We start from the raw sequence: 20,665 nt of genomic DNA on the forward strand, positions 1-20,665 counted from the left end.
TGTGCACTCTACGTACGTACGTGCATCTGTGAATGTAGATGGAGAAATGCATTATGCAAAAAATTCGACTGTACAGGTCTGAAAGTGTGTAAGTGTGAATGTGTGTTTATCTGTAGAATTTATATCATCTTGTCTTATAAAAACAAAACGAGTATCCCTATTTCAGATTCCAGTGGGATACGGCATCTGTGAATTGCACGATCCTACTGAAAAAAAAGAAAAGTGCTGAACAAATAATTCACACATAATATGTACGCAGATGTTACCTTTACTTTTCCAAGAACTTTTCAAGAGTCCTGGGATGATCTATGCTGAAAAATCTGACTTTTTATGCGTCGAAAAAATAACTGCTATCTTTCAAAAACGTCGCGTTCCATTTTTTTTTCTCCCATATAACTTGATCGTGTTCTCCGACGTGTAGAATATTATTTTATGAAAAACCGATTTCCTCGTGCCTCTTAAAAATGAACTTTCTGATCTGATTATTTATTTCATTTTTTCTCTTTTTTCGTGTACGGTTTTTTTAAGGGAAGAGCATGTACACACTGCCGGAAACGAGTGCATGGTCGTGCCCTACTTACTGGCTATTTTGTGTATTCGATTGGATGACAGCTAAGCCCCGCCATCGAAACGTGCTTCAAGAGTTAGGGGAAGACTGTTTTTTTTTCAAAATTCCTGATCATTTTTACACAATTGGTAGTCGGTAGAAAATATAATTGCTTTCGTCTGTTTCAGCACAGTTTTCCAATGTTCCTCTTAAGAGTATGGATGAGTCAGCTAACCTCACTTGGAATTTTCGAAATCGAAATTCTTCGATACAGTTTGACCGATTAAAAAAAGGCTCTGGCAGTCAATTTTGGTCATCGTCATGCGTAGGCTGACAGAGCCTTTTTTTAATCGGTCAAACTGTGTCAAACAATTTCGATTTCGAAATTTGCAGCTATCTCTCTCGTACTTACGGTTAACACAAGAATGATATTTCGAATGATCGTCGATTTAAAAATACGAACAATAAAATCGTTTACAAAATTAGAAATTCGACCGCGGTAGCTCTCGACGTAGTCTTAATTTTCTTATTTTGGAAATGGAGAAAAGTATTATCACCCCTTGGAAAGGGCGTGGTTATTTCAATCAAGTAGGAGTCATCTCTGACTCTATAAATTGAGCCCATTCATTGTAAGAGCATTTTCTTAAGGAGATTCAAGCATATCTTATGGAAAAACTGTTTTCTAACTTTGCCCTATGAAATTTTTTAAACAAAAAGCTGAAGACAGTATTAAGCTTCTGGAGGAATATGTCGATTATTCACCGTCTCGAAATTGAGATATTTATTATTGAAGTTCACAATTTTTTGAAAGCTCTCACAAGAGCCCATGTTTAACCTGTAATTTTCAACGACGAATATCTCGATTACCGGACGATGAAACCTCTTCGAGTTTTTCACACATCATTAAGCGCTGTTCAACAAGATTCGTGCAAATTTTCAATAATAAAATCTAATGTATTTTTCGTATGGTATCCTATATATATCGCTCGAACTTCATTTTAAGCAAGATATTCAGAAATGAAACGTACGAAGAATGCGTACAAACATTTTCGTATATATACTAAGCGCTTGCGAATAAAAACTCTACAATACTTTGAGCTATTCTTGAATTGACACCATCGTCTGCGTAAACTTTGGCTTGACAAATGTCGATGAGCCGAAACCAAGCATTTTCGGGTGACGAAGTAACTTTGTAGAAAGATCTTCAAAAAACCACTTTGTGAAGTATAATGTGTTTTTCTTTTTTTTTCTTCATTCATTGTACTCGCTTTGGTACATGATTGGAGTGAGAAGTAACGTCGACTCATGTGGATTCTCGTCGACTGGGCTGAATCCTTAAAAACGTTGTAGCCTTAGCCAGTTTCTGGTACACCTGTGAAGCTATTCATAAAAAAAAGCAAGTCAGTCTACCGTCAAACAATCACAATTCCTCGTGTATTTTCGGTTTGATTATGAATATTACCGAATTTACGCAAGCGTATGTTTGCAACGAATGAAAATACACACACGCTGTTGGAAGTTGAAAGCTTTATTTAATTAAACATGAGATTGTTCACAAATTTTATGGTACATCATGTTGAATTATTATATGCGAGCTTATAAGTGGTTCAATAATTTAAAAAAGTCCTTTTCAGCTCACTATTTTTTTTTTTTAAAGCATAATATTATTCATTTTTTTCAGTGATAATGGCTTCGTTTGTCTCGTCTTGCACAAGAGGGACGATCCCGTAATCGAGATGCAAATCTCGAAAACGTGGACTCAAGTACCGGAGGAGGCATGCAATTCTAGCAAATTCAATTACTTCACGGCCCCCTACAAAACATATATAAGTGAGTAGCATAAGTAAATACAGAAAAATAGAAAAGTCCGAAAACCGTCTTATTCGAGTGCTTTTTTTATCAATGGCGTCGATATCCGGCGCACGGAGAGCTTACGAATCACATAGAATTAAGGGCTTACATACATTTATGATGGGCGGAAAAATCGAAAATTTTTTATTAGATATTCTTCAAGTACAATATCTGATGACTATTCTCACCAAATTTCATAAAAGATCGGAGCATTATCTCAGAATCGTATTTTTTTAAAAATACCTTTGCAGTGGGCACGACTGAAAAACTATTGATCCGATCCGTTACAAATTTAGACGACTTATTTATTATAATAATAGCTTGGGCCTGGACGAAGGATTTCGTATTTTCTTGGGAAAAAAAATTGTAACAAAAACCGTAAATTTAGCACCTCAAAAAATGAATTTTTTAAAAACTGTCGCCATTTTTTTAAAATCAAAATTTATACAAATCCGCCGTCCAGATCCAAGCTATTATTTTAATAAAAAAGTGGTATAATTTTGGTATCGATCGGATAAATAGTTTCTTAGTTATCATATCCACCGCAACTGATGCTCAAAAAAAGGTACTACTGGAATACAGCTGAGTTCCACCATTTTGAGAAATTTTTTGATGAAAAAACTTGTACACGTACACGAACATACGTACAATGAATGTCACTTGCAGTTTTTCAATAAAAATGTATTTTCTTGTCAAAAAGAAATCAAGAAAATCACATTTTTTCGTCCGCTGAAAATGTATATAAGGCCTTGATGGATAGTTCATTAACGAATCGCAGGCGATCGATTTTTGATTAATTTGAAATAACAAAATGTTATATTTCATTAATTTTGTATAATAAAAAATATTTTTACTGATATACAATATTTCGACTGATAGGTGCGAGTACATTTAGTATTACATTATCGAATTTTCGTTTCATAAAAACGAAACTCGATCCACGAGATGGTAGAACAGTAAATTTTTTTCTTTATTTTCAGTTCAAATTATACATGCCCCAGAAATAAATCATGCTTCAGGGGTGGTAATCCTAATAGTTTTCGTGGGCTTGCATGAGCTTCCTCTTTTTTTTACATATACTCAGGAAGCGAAGATAAAAGAAAGAACATTGCGATCGCTGCAAGAGTTTAACAATCAATTTGATCAGCTTATAGTATAATCGCGTAAAGGATCATGCACGATGGCTTCAAAAAGGCATCGGCACCTTCCCATGCAGAAAATTGAGGGTGGGCAAAATGATTATGAAGAATTGCAAGACTCAAGATCCCTATTTTCATTTGTTAAAAGTTCAACGGAAATCCCGATCGGCTTAGTGCTAAAACGCTTTTTTAAACATTTTTGATACCGTACGAATCTGCCCTAAAAAATGAGGGAAGCTTCGTTTTTTCCATTCTCCAGGATTATATTTTTCTTTTCGACGAGCTCGAAGAGTAAAAGTCATGACAAAATAAATGAACAATTGAAAGTAAATTAGTAATCGGTGAATACTGAATCACATATTTTTACAAGAATCAAAGTATTAATAAAGTACATCAATATTTTAAAATTATTGGACGAAAGTATAATATAAATCTAATATTTTTCTCCATTTTTTTTCGACCCCCATAGCCTCGGACCTTACAACACGACAGTGTCCGTATCTCGGACACTACGAAGTCGTATACGTGATGCGATCTCACGTGAGCGAATATGCGGAAGAGAATTTTATACCCGATGGAGAACAGAGATTATCGGAGAACGATGATAACGTGGCACAGGTACAGGAAGTAAGAATAACGTCGACGACCCCGTTTCCGAGGCCGTGCCATCACACGAGTCTTCCAGGTCTCGATATTGGTTGCGAGAGATCAGATCGTATGAAATTTGCCACGTCCTGCAGCGATGAGGCTCTTTCTGGTAATATTCCAAAGTTTACACCCGCGGGATTTAATGAATTATCGAATGAGCGTTCATCATTTTATATTTTTTTTCGTGTGTTTATTAAACATACGATAATTATCCTTAATTCGTTCACGGGACGAGGTTTTTAATGTAAAAATCTACGTTAAAGCAATGAGAGTGATATCCAGAGTCTGTAAATGTTGACACTCCAAATTGTAAATTTTCATGAGGGTTTAATTAAATTCTTTTTATATTGCAGCGAATTTCATTCGATTTTTCATGAAAATAAAGTAAAATTTTTATCGCTTCAACAAATATTTATTGTTTTTTTAATTATCAATGGTTATTTTGATGCATTTGGACATTTAATTAACTCGAATTATCGTGGCTTCTGGTTTTCGATTCATGCGTGACTCGTTCATTTGATTTTATTCATTCAATTACACTGTAATTCTATAACAAAAGCTTACGATATTGTTCATTGCTACTTCAATTTAATGGAAATACCTTAGTGTATGATATTTTATTAATAATTATAAGAACTGTTTAATGATTTTCGAGCGTTTTCGTTCTGAAATAACTCAATCATTTATGAGCATATCCGTCTTTACAGAGTATCTCTGTCACGGCACTTGGGTTGAGAATGATACTGCGTATCTCGTTGCGAGTACAGATAGTGGTCGTTATTGTCTCGTCTACAGTGCATCGGCAGCGACGTCCGGCAGTCGAGAGCTCTCTGTAACGGGCCATTTGGCCTCGTGTCCTCGGCCCTCGTATCGTCACCAGCAGCAGCAGCATGCATGGAAGGTCAATCTAACATCATATGGTTCGTATTTGTTCCAATTTGAAAAGATTGTCAATCGATTTTCTTGTAAATTAATGATGATTTTCTTGTAAATTTTCATGACGATGCGCTTTTAAAAATTTTAATTTTTCACCCATTTTTTAAAATTTTTCAGCTCATCACTCAATTTTTATTTCTCTACTATTTTTTTCACCGCTATCCGATTGTTTATTAAGGGGCTCGCCCCGTGTGGCAGCCGGATGTTTTTGGGGTTTCGATTTATTGCGGCGAGGAAAAAACATAGACTTTTGAAATTTGAAGGGTTTATTCAGTGATATTTAAACTTTATGATAGAGTTTTTTAACTCTGATATCTCAAGTAGATTCGGTGTAAAACTACTCCACAGGAACCCACATGGTTCTCCATGGTTTCCACGATTCCGGGTTAATCTGAGATCAAAAAACCAAAGAGCGTTTTGTTTTGTAAAGCAGTGGCTACTGTCTCGAACTAAAATCAAAGAGAAATTTTGAAAATTGAAGGATTTTCGAGCTTCGAAACACAACATTTCTATTTTCAAAGACGTTTCCGGCTGCCACACGGGGTGACCTCCTTAATTTTTGCCAGTACAATAACCGAATTTGTCGACTGTGTACTGTCGGTAGTACACTTATATGATTGGACAAAAAAAATGTGCATTTATCATTTGTTTGTTACAACAAAACTGTACAAACAAAAATTTGATATTCCAATTTTTTTATTGCTAATAAATCATTGAAATTTTTATCAAAATTTTTCATCGCGTTATCATCCTTCATAAAATACAAGCATCAACTTATAACCAGGTCCAAACAGACCATTCCAAGTTCATTAAAAACTTCTTCACATCCGACTTTTTTGTTATGCCAAATCGCAATCGGCGAATCCGAAAATCCATGCATGCATATTCTCAAAAAATACGAATAACCGTTTGAAGAAATGTTTGTTTTTAAATGTGTTACAGCTCAGTGCGGCGACATCGCATCTTCTTCGACCTCGTGGACGTCGCGCAGTTCAATCGGGAGTCAGAATCTCGTTGTCGGAATTCTGTTAGTTCGTTACGTCATGAGGTGATGCCACACGAGAGACGATCATTAGGAGTTAATTGGCCGACTGTATAGTTAATGATACGACAAATCTGAGGCTTATTAGCGATTCGGCGAAAGTAATAGACGCTGATCGGGGATGTTTCCCTCCCGATCGTCGTCACGATATTATTGAATGTCGGGGTGGGAGTGCCGAATGTTTCGCCCTTAGCTTTTAGCACCTTTAAGCAGTATATAATATTGATATACTGAAGTATACATATTTACGGATATATGCATATATGAATATGTGTATAAATACTTCTGCATGTATATGTATATATTATTATATAAATAATAACGTAGTTAGTTGCAACACGTATATATATAAAAAGGTAGAAAGGAAGCGGGCACGCCCGAAATCACGTCAGCGAGCCTCAATCGATATGTGAATGCGACAGAGACCGGATGAACGTGCTGGGAATTGTTCAACAATAATAAAAACACGCGGTGATTTTTAGAAATCTGTCCAAATCGATGTTTCGAAAATTCAATTATTCTGAATACTCTGATTTGTTTTAAAAATGTGAGGCACTCTTGATTCATTGTAAAAGTCGGTGGAAAATTTTTAACGAAAACATTGGACGAACATTTTACTGTAGTTTTTAAAATTGATGAACAGCTTATTGGCAGTTTTCATGTATTCCAGTTCGAGTGTGTGGGAACGCCGAAACGTTAATGCGAACAAAAATTTTATTAATTCAATGGTTTTATTGATCCAGTGAAAAATGAACGGATTCGTCTAGACTGCCATTTTTTTCGTAAAAACTACACTTCCCGGTAATTCATAAAAAAAAAAAAAAAAAAAAAAAATTCATTCTCATGACTAATCATAGCTAATCTTCAATACCCTGCTGAATAAAATAATGAAGCGTTCAGAATCTCATTTATTCGCGAATTTCCGGAGTGAAAGTGTTACGGTAAATATTGAATAACATTAAGTTTTTTTTCTGTAATGAACATGATTCAAAATAGTGATGAAAACTGTCAGGCTTAAGCGTCGAAGAAATAGGCGATACAAGTCACATTGCTTTCACGAACCCGAATTCTTTACAAAAAATTGATTTTAATTTACAGTAAAGTAACAAGTGCGTGCGAATAGATTGATGAAATTTCAGGTCAGGTTATCGAACACTTAACGAAAAATTAAAATGTCAAAAATCATAATAAAATTTATACGGGAGCTTATGGAGATTCCATCACCGGCACATTTCTATTTAATAATTCATACACTGAATATCTCTAAATTCCTGATACAAACTGTCTCACGGATAGAAAAAAATGTAAGGAATCCATAGCGATGATAAGAATAAAGGGTTATCGAATGTTGAAAAGAGATATTAACGATAGAAGTTGGAAAAATGGCAGAAGCAGAAACTTTTCTCATATAACGGAGACTTCTCAGAGGTTAGGAATCAGTCCAAATTTCGAGTGCCCTAGTTTGCGTCACCAAAAAATACGGTCCTGCGAAAGGAATACCTTAAGGTGGCCTGCAATGTCGCGTTGCAATGAAGAAACAAAAATGCACTTGGACCCTACACTTCCTCTGTTAAATTGGTAGTTAAACATTCAGTTTTGATAAAATTTTTACGTTTTGTTTAAATAATCTTTAGACATTCTTCCCAAATCTCATGAAACCACTTAAAACTTGAATCCTTTTCATGGCAATCTGCTACACTACATAAAAAAAAATGATGCGTCATCCATAGTTTTGTGGATTGTTTTAAATTCATTGAAATCTGTGTGTGATTGTTGAAAACGAGCTTAATTCAAGCAGATTGAAAATCTTTTTTTGGCAAAGTTTCGTTGCTTTGATTTCAAGCTTAAATGTCATTTTGATTGATGAAAAGTTCATAACAGTGTTGATACCACACAACATTTCAAGTGTTACAAATGAATCGAATGAATTGGTTTACAGTCGCAAGGGTTTTATGTATTGTTCGTCGAGTGTATGATGAACGAAAATAAAAGTGGGAGTGAATGAGAATATGAAGAAAAAGAAAAAAAATAAGGGTGCAAGGGGCCAATTATATATGAATTGAGTGTTGATTATAGATTAAAAAGAGTAACTATAATACATAAATAATAATCGAATCTGTCGCATGGCTATATGATCAATTGCAAGTGCATTGAGAACGATAAATATTGTGGCTCGCTGACGTTTTTCACAGCGCGTGTATAAATAAATCAAGGTAAACCTAAGCGAGTGGTATTTATCACTTAAAAAATACAACATATTGCTGCTACTGTTCCTCAATTCAATTTTCTAAAAGTGGTTAAATGAAAAAAAAAAAAAATATATATTATAATATGGTATCGCAAGACGAGTGAACAGACGAAACTATCATTGTAGATTATTTTATGAGGTGTAGCAAACTCTCGGATAGCTTTACGAAAAGTCGATAAAAGTTATTCATATGTAAAAATTACGCAGAATCCTTGAGACTGGAAGAGAAAATTTTCATTTAGCAACGAAAGATTGTGATAAAAGTTGATCGTGACCGCATATGTACTTATGTAAAAAATAATAATAATAATAATAATAATAATAACGACACGCAGTAAAAATTATCTACGAAATGTTGATGTCCACAAATTATAGTATATTGTGTGCTTGAAACTTCAGACATCAGTGTCTTTTGAAAGCTCAACAACAAAAAAAGTTGTTCGTTATTCTTATCATTTGAATAATTATTAATCAATGAAAATTTGATTATGGAATGGATGACGAAATGTTCTCAGCACCGAAGTATTATTACTTCTATCATAATCTTTTAAACGGTATGAAATTATTCATCATTCAATGCGACACTTGTATATAACCCTGCAATCACGATCGTTACGATACATAAAAAGGGTCGTAAAATTTCGACATAATAATTTGATTCTGTATAAAACGACATATCGATATGAACTAATTTTAGATCCTCTCGCGGAGTGCGTGGTCGATTTTTTCAGCCTCGATTACGTGAGAAAAATCACGTTCGAAGTACTTGACGCACAAGGATAATTATCGACAGTTTAATAGCTGAGATACGTTGGGGAGGATAATGAAGAAACGAATAATAAATCACATAAATGAAAAATAAAGGACCTCTGAAAATCTAGGTCCATCCCGATTTAACAAATCCCCATATTACCCGACAAAGTATACATATTTTTGACTCGAACTATTTTACTTAAAAGCTGATAATCCTTGACGAGATTTTTTGAAAAGACAGACTAATGGTGGTGAGTTGTACGATAGCGGATTCTTCATAAATTAAAAAGAAAAATGTCACATAAAGACAAATATATATGTATACACATCTAAAGTATTCGGTGTTGGCTATAAATTGTACACTATTAGATAAAATAATTCACCTTGAGAGCTGTCGTATAAGATTTTTGGATTTTTCGTCAGGATTTAAAAAACGAGTCCAAAGACTCGTTGCGCTGTAATCGAATTTCGTCATTACGATACTCGTCACTAACGATCTATGATTCAGGAACCGAAAATCACACAAATTCTTCGAAAATGAATCGACGCAGCTCACTAAACTATTGTAAATATTAGCTATTTAGATTGAAATCAATTATTGAATGAGAATCATGTGAATTGTTTCCATGTTGAGTATATATTTTTATCGTGGCACATCAAATTGTTTGGCTCTACTGTGTAAGAACCTTGTTTCTTTTTTTCAAAATATTATTCTTTTACTAGGACAAACTAGTGGAAGTGTATTTCAGGGTACTCATATACAGATGGTTAAGTAGTTGTACGTGGAAAAAAAACGAAAGAATTTATCAATGATTTTGGATTGTTGAACTAATTAAACCGATATCGAAGCGACGAGTGAAGAATTTTGTATCTATTACGCTGCATTAATTGCGAATATCATTATTCAATTGATGTGTGCTTGAAGCATCAATTTTAAGTTTTTCTTGTGACATGATGTGCCATCCTCGTGACACCACCGCTTAGTATCGCGAGCACGTTCTCCACATTAAAGTTAAAATTCATCGAAACTATTCGTACTATCAATATAATGGAATAAAAAAATAAATAAATAAATCACAAACACAAAAACAATCCTCCAAACTTACGTCGTTGAATAAGAAAATAATAAGAAAATGAAAACAATGAAGCTGATCCATGGTGCGCTGTACAGATTATTATGATAATTCTATATACACACATTACATATATAAATATATATGTATCTATAAAAATAAAGAATTACAAGGAGTGACTGGAAATTTGACTCTCTTGGTGCGGGAAATGAGCGTTACTTCAATAAAATGATTCCTCGAGCAAAAAGAAAAATGAATTTTCGTTTAACCAAATACAAAAATAGGAGATGAAAGATTTTATCTTGAACCTTGAGTGTGAATAAATGAATGTATGATTGAAGCCGACGAACGAGGGGAAAGAATGGATAAAGTTCGTTATACACAGTCAGTGAAACGCTAATTTTCCAAATGTACCCGAAATTCGTTGAAATAAATATAGTTATAGTAATAATGACGTCCAATTGCGAGTTGATGATGCATAAAGTCGGCTATACCTCTCCCGCTCTCGACGCCTCTTCGCCGATTATTCACCTGAAAATGGAAAAAACAACGACTCTTTACCGTCTCTTGTATTTATAACATAATTTTTGCGCAAATGAATAAACTATGAAAAATAATAAAAAAAAGTATTACGAACGAAAAGTGAAGTATCGACGGGGAGTCGTTTTCCAGACTCGGTGAGCCACAAAACTGTCGATATAGCCCCAATTAACTTAACGAATAATGTTTAACTTTAAGGATAGAATGGTTTTTATACCAAATGCAAACAAGAAAGAGAGAGAGAGAGAGAGAGAGAGAGAGAGAGAGAGAGAGAGAGAGCAAGAGAACGCGCGGCTTTGTGACGAGTTTATCGCTTCTCAAAGCTACAGAGGATATTATATATTACGCGTGCACTAAATAATAAATAAGATCAGTAGAGAACAAAGCCGCGATTCATCTGAACAGGAGCAGGACAACGGAGTTAAACATTCGAAAATGCAAAAGAACAAATAAATATTGATCGAGAATGATTATAATATATATTGGAAAATATTGAAGAGTGAGTTGTATAGAGGCCGTGCTTGAATAATCATCGAAAATTGACACTGCAAAGAAAACGATGAAAAATTGAAGAAAATAAAACACACCAACAACAATAAAATCTACAAAAGCTGAGTGTTTAAGATTGAATTAGAACATTACAATGACATACTTATTATACTATAAATGGTTTTTCATTATTATATTATAGATGTTACTCAATAATATATTTACAATTAACTTAATTCATAATGTCTCGTTTCATTTGAATATTCGTGCCCTATTCCTCTGTACCTTGATCTTTGTGCATTAATTAATCACGTTTCTGTACTCGAACTTGAGATTTCAATTGCCAGCAGTTTCGAAGCATGAATATTGAATTGTTTTTATAGTTATGAAAGCCATATTGGTTAATATTGTTTTGGGACAAAGTCATTTTCTAGATTTCAACTGTCACTTGTTTTCACTTCGTTGATAAATCCAACGAGATCAATAATTTTGTCACTTTTTTTACACATCATTTCATTACTGCATGTTTCGAAACAATCGATACAATTGTGAAATAATTCAAGAACGCAACGGAACTTCTTGTTTCAAATCGAAATCTTTGCCAGATTTTACAAATTTTTAATAAACTAGTATTTTCACGACTGATGTGGGACTACTAATAGTTCAATCGGTTATAACTTAGAGCTTATGAAGCTGCAGGCTGACTCATGCGGATGTTTTAAAATAAAAATACGACTCAGTTAAATAATCAACGATAGGCCGTGTGGAGGGTTCAAAATAAACAATGAAACCGTTCATTTCCGACAATAAATATGTTTTTGTTTTATTACACATACATCTCGTACGAGGGTTACACGATATTAATACATGTTCATTTAACTGTCCAGCAATCAAACACGTTGTATCAGTTTAGCTTAAACTTGTTTCTGTTCTCTTCTTCTTTTTTTTTTTAGTAATATTACACATTTCAGTAAATCATCGCAATCGTCATTACTTGTAAAACAGAGTTTTGTGTGTGTGTGTGTGTGTGTTTTTTTTTCTCCCCATCGAAGTGATTCTCCAGAGGAGATGGTTTTACGGGCGAGAAACTCGAAGTAAATAATATAAATTAATCGCCAGATTTTATCAGTGCTCTCTCTCTCCTTCGAACTAATACAGTGTTCTTCCTCCGTTCATGAATCATTCGACGCACCATTTATTTTCATACGTATTTCCAATTTTGTTCTCATCTTTTTTTTTCCTGTCCTTTTGTTTCCGTTACTTCGGTAGATTCAAACACGATGGGCTGATTGGAAAGAATGCTTGCTCGTGTTTACCCTGGACATTCGTTCGATCAGCCACGATAATTTTTTCAAACAATATATATAATTCGGAATTCACTTCATTTTTGTCCTCATTTTATTATTCATCTTTACGGGGGTTCGTACAGAGACGGGAACATGTACGATGTTTCCCTTCGACGTTTTTCATCTTGTGTTTTTTTTTTGTACAAATACGACGTGATCCCTCCGTAGATCGAATGCTGATCGATCGTATTATTCGGAGCATTCTGATACAATTTTTTTTCCTGTTTACTCTTTTGTTTTCCCATAATTCACTTCAATTTTCTGTACTTTAGTTGTTTTTTCTTTCATTAATTATTAATATTATTAATATTTTGTTTTGTTTTTTTTTTTTTTTTTCAAACGATTTTTCATGATCACACACACGCGCTAGGGGTTCGTTATATTAACTCAATCTTAACGACTATTTCTGTAACGATAGACCTTAATTCGTCTAAAATTGGTGGCCAGCACCAAAAATATCATTCTTACAATTCCACAACTCTCTTAAACACGCAGAGATACTTGCATTCAAACTCACACACAAATTCGCGGGCGCTCACGCACACTCACAGGCACTCGCATATTACTTAGGATTCGACGCCTACGACACAAATACAGAGTTTTCATTTCTTTTTTGTTTTTTCATCGAGAATTTTTCATGAATATGATTTTTTCACTCTCCTCCTCTTATTCTCGTGTATTCTCTTTTGTTTTTCTCAACTAATACAATACGTTAAGCTTATTAGGTACATCGGAGTCGGAGCATTGGCTCCTTTCAGACGGGACAGATTCGATCCCTCGGCTTCTTTCGAATTGATTCGTTTGATTTTTTGTTCTCTCTCTCTCTCAATCTCTTTCTGCATGATTCAGTAATTATCAACGAACTCAATTTTCGCAGGTTTCAGCATCTCTTTCACATTCATACCACGAGTTAGGAGTTGGGATCATTAAGCTATGCAGGAAGTATTCCAGTATGTCCACTGCGGTACGAAAGTACTCGATTTTGAGTTGTCCTTCTGTTTTCTGTTTTTTTTTTTCATTTCATTTTTTTTTTTTTCATAAAAAAATTAACGAAAATTGAAGATTCGTTCATGGATTTTGAATATTTTTTTGTTTTCGTTTAAAATCGCGTATCAATTATTTGTGACTCGACAGATGAGAGAATGTACAGTATTTGTATTTGTTGAAAGAAATGACGACAGTTTTCGTTGAGATTTGAAAAAAAAAAAAAAAAAAAAAAAAAAAACACGTCAAATGTTTGTACTTAATAAGATTCGAAACTCTTTTCTTGTATTCACTTTTTTTGCTTTCGGATAAGTCTCAAAAAAAATCTTCTCCCATTTAATCCGATTGAGCGGCTCACAATAATTATTCAAGCGAATAAGTGTGCTTGTTTTTTTGTGTGTTTTATTGTTTTTTTTTTGTCTTTACATCGATTGACGAGATCTAAGAGATAGAGAGGATGGAGAATAGAGTGGGATGTCTAACTCGTATCACATTGCTAAAAGCAGATTGGATGATGCCGGAGGACACGTAGTTTTGGTCGACGCGGATGGAGAGACGATCGAGACAAGACCAACACGAATGAAGAGAAAAAATAATGGTGCATGAGGGCAATTAATGCTGAGGAAGGTTTGGAGAGGAACCGATGAAACCTCGTTTTCTTTCCTTTACGTATTAACGTCGAGACACGCGCGAGAGGAAACTTATCGCTGCTGACTGATTAATTCACCGTGACGAATCCAACTTACGTTAATTAATATATTACTCTTTGGTTAGAAACACTTATTCCATAAATTCGCGCACTCGACTTTCACATTTTGTTTCAGTTTTTCTCCATATCCCATTCATGGCTGGTTGTATTTTTTTTTTCAATCTTCTTTTTTTTTTTTTATCTCTTCGTACATGCTTATTTACAAGCAACATGAAATATCCAGGACTTGGATGAATAAACGAAGTTACGAGATTCAAATCTGTAACATTATTAACTTGCGAAATTTTTGAGCCCGCAAATTTGAACGCTTAGTAGTGATGTTCAGTCGTAAATGAAATATGAAAATATATGTGTATCAAAAATGATTTATTATTCGATCGAAGAAAATTATGTTGGTGCTCGTTATTACTGAAAAGAAACTTCTCCAAATATTGTGCTCTCGTTGTCAAGGAGTTGACGAACCATTGAACTGAATAAGTAAACCCTCTTCTTTGATATAATCGTAGCGATTAAAAATAAACAATAAAATACTGGAACGGCTCTCTGAATTTCAATTCATCGAGAGTATGCTATTCTTCCGTATGACAGCAACACTAGATTCAATAGTCAATGAATCGATCAATCATTTCATTGATGTACACAGTATCATTGATTGATTTGCAGTATCACGAGCTATTAAAGTTGTTATACGAAGAACATCGGTACTCAGAGGAGACTAGATATTTTTCTAGTGTTAAGTCAAACGGTATTTATATCGAAAAACAGGAGTCCTGGACATTCGCCGTTGATATAAACATACATATATATGTATATGATATATTCATAATTTTCATAACGCAGGAGAAAAGCAGCATTTCATAGGAATTCATTTTAATGAAGGAGCACGCCAACAAAGGCCAGCTCTGTATGAACGGTCCTGCACCAAAATCAATTCAATTGAGGCTTTTCCATAAAAATCACTCGATACGCCAATGTTGTCATTGCATGAACTACTGATTATTTTCGTTTCTTTTTTCCTTGTGATCCTCGTTGCATTTACCTTCTTGCATTACTTTGAGTGTTCTGTTTGTTAATTTTTTATTTTTTTCAATTCTCTTTCCTGCCCTCTGTTATGGAGGGTAGAAAAAACGCGTAAATGTGGTTACGCGTACGTAATGATTTATCTTTCCTTGTAGAACAGTAACCTCCGCCATGACTCTCCTCGGTTATTAGGTGCGTCGACTAAGTTGTATGACGTTCGATTTTCGAACACTAAACTCTAGATAGTTGTTGTTGCTGTTCTTATTTCAATGAATGTTTTTATCGAAAGCGATCGAATAAATCTCCGATGAAGGTATTTTTTTTTCGTTATTTCCTATCGGGCTTGTTTTTTGTTCGGAGGTTAATCCTAAATATCGAAGAATCGGAGTTCTACTGAAGGGCGGACATAAAAACGGAAAGCAAAGTAAAACAATTCGATTGACGCACTCTCGTTGTCGCTTACATCAAGTTTCTCGTATTTTTTTTTGTTCTTTCTTTGTTTTATACTTTTTTTTGTTGTTTTTTTGTTTGAAGATTATTTTTTTTATTTCATACTTTTCGTTCGCCCAAGCCGTGCGTGCGGTTTCGACGACGTGCCGCTTTTCTTATTTTCCTCTTGACTACCAAACCACCTCCAGTGTTCTTGTCCCGTCGTTTAGTTGAATCTGCGATGCTTATGGAAGTACAGCGATTTTTATTTTCATTTTTTATTTTTTCTATTCCTTCGAAACGATAGAGAGTCGATGATGTTTCGTCGATTCATTCATTCTTGTGATTATTTGTGTTCGGTTTTTGTGTTTTCTCAGTTCTTTTTCCCCTGTCCATCCTCAGTTATATCACATGCGTCCTCGTTCGTTCGTTTTTTTGATATGTCGTTTAATGATCCTGTCACGACTTGGAGAATATCATTTTTTTTGTTTCGTTCTCCATTGTGTATAGTCTTTTCGAAAAATAAATGAGAGAATAAAAGAAAGCGGAAAAGAAATGTAGTTTTTGCCATTCATACTCGCCCACGTTTAATCCGTTCTTCAAGTTTCTCATCATCTTCGAGGTATGGACTACAGGTCGCAAATATATTGAAAAATTAACGTGGCTTAAAAAAGTAAACGACGAGATTTATTGAATTTCCTCAGGTTTAACGCGCTCGGACACTTTCGCTTTTAGTGCACAGGTACATTTTGAGATTTCTTCCTCCGACCTATTTTCCCTTCGCCTGCATTCCTCTCCTCGTTTTTTATTCGACAGCGCTTTTCTTTCCTTTCGTTTTCAACCTTGGTAACATGAGTATACCGTTTTTTTTTCAGTTTCCCATTTTCTGACGATAAAGATCGACAAGGTATACGTCAAATTGGCTGATTTCACGATCCACGCCTCATCCCAATGCTCGTTATTCCCTTTGAACACTTTTGTTTTGGCCTATCACACTAATTTTTTATAAGACTCGAGACTTTCATCGTTATCGTCAGATTCTTTACTTTTCCTTATTTCCAACTTGTTTCTTTCATCTCGGTCATCCTGCAGCTCAAACATTCTTTGCTGTTGTCCTTGTGCTGACTTTATCCTCATATCTCTCGCTCTTTCTTTTCCACTCCGAAAATACCCTCTTATTTCTCCGGAGAAGAACTTTGGATCATTACTCTTATCGTTCATTCTCCCTTCCTTCCTTTCTTTCTTTCTCTCACTACCATCCTCTTCGACGTTCCTTTTCGGCACATAAACGTCATCGGTTCTAGGCTCAAACGTTGCCGTTCGAAGATGACGACACAGTCCACGAAGCGCGAGGCAATTCATTCCAATAAGAGAAAATCACCGAAAAAGCATAAAACGCGTTGCGTTTGTCACTGACGTACGCGCCACCATGATTGTTGCACCTTCTCGTGAAGCTTTTTGCAAATCCCGGCCAGCCTCCGTCACATCCCAGCGTCTGCTGGGTTATCGTCGGCCTCACCGCCCCTATCGTCACCCGAAAGTGTCGTTTCGCTAGTCCCTTCTATATTTTCACCAGACTCATCGCCTTCTTCCAAGGTAACCTGTTAAATAAATACCAAATTCAAATATATCATTCTCCCCTTTTATTACGAAATTTTCGATAAATAAAGAGCCACAACGAAGAGTACTGTACTTAAAAAAAATCGAACACTGTTCTCAATTCATTGATTCTCAGATAATCCACAATGAATACCACGATACGGGGCACAATCACTCAACGCTTCGAGCCATTTTTAAAATAAAATCATGAGACGACGAAAGATAAACAAACATGCACACGAATGAAAAATTCTATTGGAATTTATTTTTATCGAGCGACCATTTTAAGCAGCAACAAGTTAGCAACTTTTAATTATCAACGAGCAAGTGAAATTTCAGAAAATTCGGTATTTTCTGTATGAGGCTAAAGTCTCGCGAGGGGAAATGAGTGGTCAAATGCGGAATTGCTAACTCACCTGGAAGTGTATTTTATCAGCCGATTGTTCATTATTCGGCTGGTCGTCCGAGGGCGGTGATGGCGGTATCATGGACTGATACCAATCACGATTTTCTTCGAGTGTATCGAGAATGTCTTGAGCATCGGGATGAACTAAATCGGCCCAAGTTTCCCACAGAGGATGAACGATGTAATCGATGAAGCCAACCTGAGTTTTTTCGATGGTTGCACTATGCCGATCGCACATCGGACTGATGTCCATGTTCTGTTCGCGTTCTCGATCACCCTGGAGAAAGAACTCCTCCATGAGAAGACCAACCCATTTTTTGTAAAGGGGCAAAGGCTTCGTTGGATTCGAAAGGTCTGCGCAGTGGACGAGATTCTCAAGAACTTGGATTCTGTCAGTATAATTATCGAGCAGAAGAACACCCGAACCAGCGACTTTCTTCGTTTCCACCATTGTCTTCAAGTCAGCAAGGAGGGACATGTGTTTCGACATATCGGTCGATAGCACCATATCTATGACCATTTTTCTCAACGTTTGACGTTGCTTCTTCGTCATATTTACGAATATGTCGCAACCCTCGTTCTGCAGTAGTTTGAACGCCACAGCGAGATGGTGATTCTCGAGCACCGACTCGTCGTTGTACATCAGAGCAAGCTCCGAGCCTGGAACAAAACAAGCAATGAAAATCCCTTCTTCGTAGCATCGTTGTACAACGATATTTCAAAACCATCCGAAAAGGGATACGAACAGTTGCTTCGATTATTTTAAAACAGCGAGTTGAAACCCCGCCTATTAATTTTTTCAGACCATCTTTTTCGAATACTTACTGGAGTTGATGAGGAACTGATTCGTGAGGCCTGGATGATCGACGTCGTGTATCGTAGCCGCAAAAAGAGCCGCTGTGATCTCTAAAGGTGTGAATACGGACTGTCAACAAGAAACGAAGAGAAAAATGATTAAAATTACATGAGATTTCCAAACAGGTTTTCATGGAGCTGGGTGAAAAAAGAAGTGTGGAAAAATAAATGAAGAACGCAGAGAAAATAAATCGTACTGCTGGTCTTACCTCTAGAGCGGGTGTATTGAGCAGAGTGTGTGTCGATTGTGTGACGTCGGCCGCATGGAGGCTGTTATGGAAGGGATTGTCCTTGACATAATGATCCTCAAGGGTCATCATGAAGGTGACAAAAGTCTTTGGTGGAATTGCGAGCGATTTGAGCAAGTCTCGACTGTGAAAAGCTGTGTAGGCCACGCAGGTCAACGGTCGATTGTTGCTTAATTCGCCTATCCTGAATATATCGATTCCCCATTTGTCTATGTCCGAAAGAAGCTGCAAATACAAATTTACGTCGTACACCGGCGTTAATGAGATCAAGGAAGTTGATAAATTACTGAGCTATTTGTTCATAATCATTTGCGCATATATGAATGTCTTTATGGCTTCCAAGTTGGGCAATAAAAATACTACTTATCATTGACTTAGACGCTAATTTATTAATATATGTACGAATGAATTTGTGGTTGGTCACGTAAGCAATCCGAGAGAGAGTGAGGACTCGAAAATCTCGATTCACAATCATATTTGCTATATTGTTCTCTTTTTTCTTCTGAGGCGCCAATGAATCGGAAAAAAACGGTCATCGCTTGAAACTTGTACGCGTGCACGATTCGTCGCGATAAAACGATTATTAACTTTGTCGACACTCCTGACGGTATAATTGAGTGAATTAAATCGCAATATCTTATCGATTATTTTTGATCCGCTATTTTCGTATGTAACACCGATCATCGATGCGCAACACAAATCATCCGACGGATCGTTATCCAACTACTTTTTTTCACATTACGATTTACTACTCTTCTTTAATACTTGGATAAGGTCACGCTCGTGCGTGTGAATTGTTTTTTGCATTGTTGTCGGATCATTCATTGGCGATAAAGAGATTTTTTTGCCGTTGAGGATAAAGTCTCGGTGCGAAAAATGTTCACTCAGTTATTCACGCAATTTTTATTTTCACCGATGGTGAATGTTCGTGTGAATTTGGATCGTCGATCTTTATCGAAACGGTCAATCGCCAATGACGTTTTAAAAGGCTTCCTTCATTCCGAGCTTCTCATTCATTTTTTCTTCGATTTCGTTTTCAGCAAATAAAAAATATTTAGGTATTTAAAAACATGAAAAATGCAATTTGAGCATTCGTTGAGCGCGTTTTAAAAGCTCGGACACGACAGCAGTCCGTTTTTCGACGGATGAAAAACTGCGTCATTGCCAGACTGGTGCGACCTTATTTGGCCGAATTCCATTTTATATCGTCGCCCGCAACTCGCCGACGAAAAACGTTCGCGAACTCATCTCAAAAGAACCAAAAGCAGATATGATGCTGTTTTACATCCGAGTTTTCTCGCCGTTTGAATCACCCGCGTGGGCTTTGAAGAAAAGAGCAAACGAAAAAAAAACGTGACAAAACCTTTTGATGAGAGATGAACTACGCCCTCGTCTCATCGACCGATCGAAGAAATATATTTGTAGAACTCCAAACTCCAATTTATAACAAAATTCAACCAGTTTTATCATGCACATTTCAAATTAAAAACAAAGTGATCAAAAATTAGCACACGTTTAACCTAATTGCGGAACGTTTGTTCCGGTTTGACATAGTTTTGTGCTCGCAAAATTTGCGATTTTGTATTTTTATCAAAATTTACCCTCCGCAATATTTTTTTTTCCCGGTTACTTTCCGAAAAGCATTTTCAAATTTTTCGAGTAGCTACTCGAGGGTGATTTATCAGTTATTTCAAAATCCAGAAACTTTATCTCGGGTATGTAAAAAGTAAACGAATCCTCGTTGTTATACTATTATTAGCCACCGCACACGAGGAATTATTTTCCACAAGGTCGAAATCATGA

The 20,665-nt window shown here is 35.7% G+C and overlaps 2 protein-coding genes across 21 annotated transcripts in view; one reads left to right on the top strand and one right to left on the bottom strand.

Moving 5' to 3' along the window:
- Positions 1–11,502, top strand: part of LOC122414064 (uncharacterized) — a 177,291-nt gene extending 165,789 nt beyond the window's left edge. The window contains exons 8-11 of one of the 2 annotated variants that reach the window (XM_043424887.1): positions 2,229–2,377; positions 4,007–4,294; positions 4,893–5,105; positions 6,064–11,502. In XM_043424887.1, the coding sequence (XP_043280822.1) occupies positions 2,229–2,377; positions 4,007–4,294; positions 4,893–5,105; positions 6,064–6,173 (760 nt within the window). In that variant the 3' untranslated portion in view covers positions 6,174–11,502. Of the gene's footprint in view, positions 1–2,228; positions 2,378–4,006; positions 4,581–4,892; positions 5,106–6,063 lie in introns of those variants that run through there. The other variant, XM_043424898.1, reaches the window with a different exon arrangement.
- Positions 11,503–12,063: 561 nt separating this feature from the next.
- Positions 12,064–20,665, bottom strand: part of dnc (phosphodiesterase dunce) — a 423,146-nt gene continuing 414,544 nt past the window's right edge. For all 19 annotated transcript variants that reach the window (XM_043424758.1, XM_043424775.1, XM_043424768.1 and 16 more), the window contains 4 exons: positions 18,824–19,087; positions 18,585–18,684; positions 17,770–18,419; positions 12,064–17,355 (listed from right to left, as the gene is read on the bottom strand). In XM_043424758.1, the coding sequence (XP_043280693.1) occupies positions 17,236–17,355; positions 17,770–18,419; positions 18,585–18,684; positions 18,824–19,087 (1,134 nt within the window). In that variant the 3' untranslated portion in view covers positions 12,064–17,235. The remainder of the gene's footprint in view (positions 17,356–17,769; positions 18,420–18,584; positions 18,685–18,823; positions 19,088–20,665) is intronic.

This window comes from Venturia canescens, chromosome 1, assembly GCF_019457755.1.
Source record: "Venturia canescens isolate UGA chromosome 1, ASM1945775v1, whole genome shotgun sequence".
Taxonomy (NCBI): domain Eukaryota; kingdom Metazoa; phylum Arthropoda; class Insecta; order Hymenoptera; family Ichneumonidae; genus Venturia; species Venturia canescens.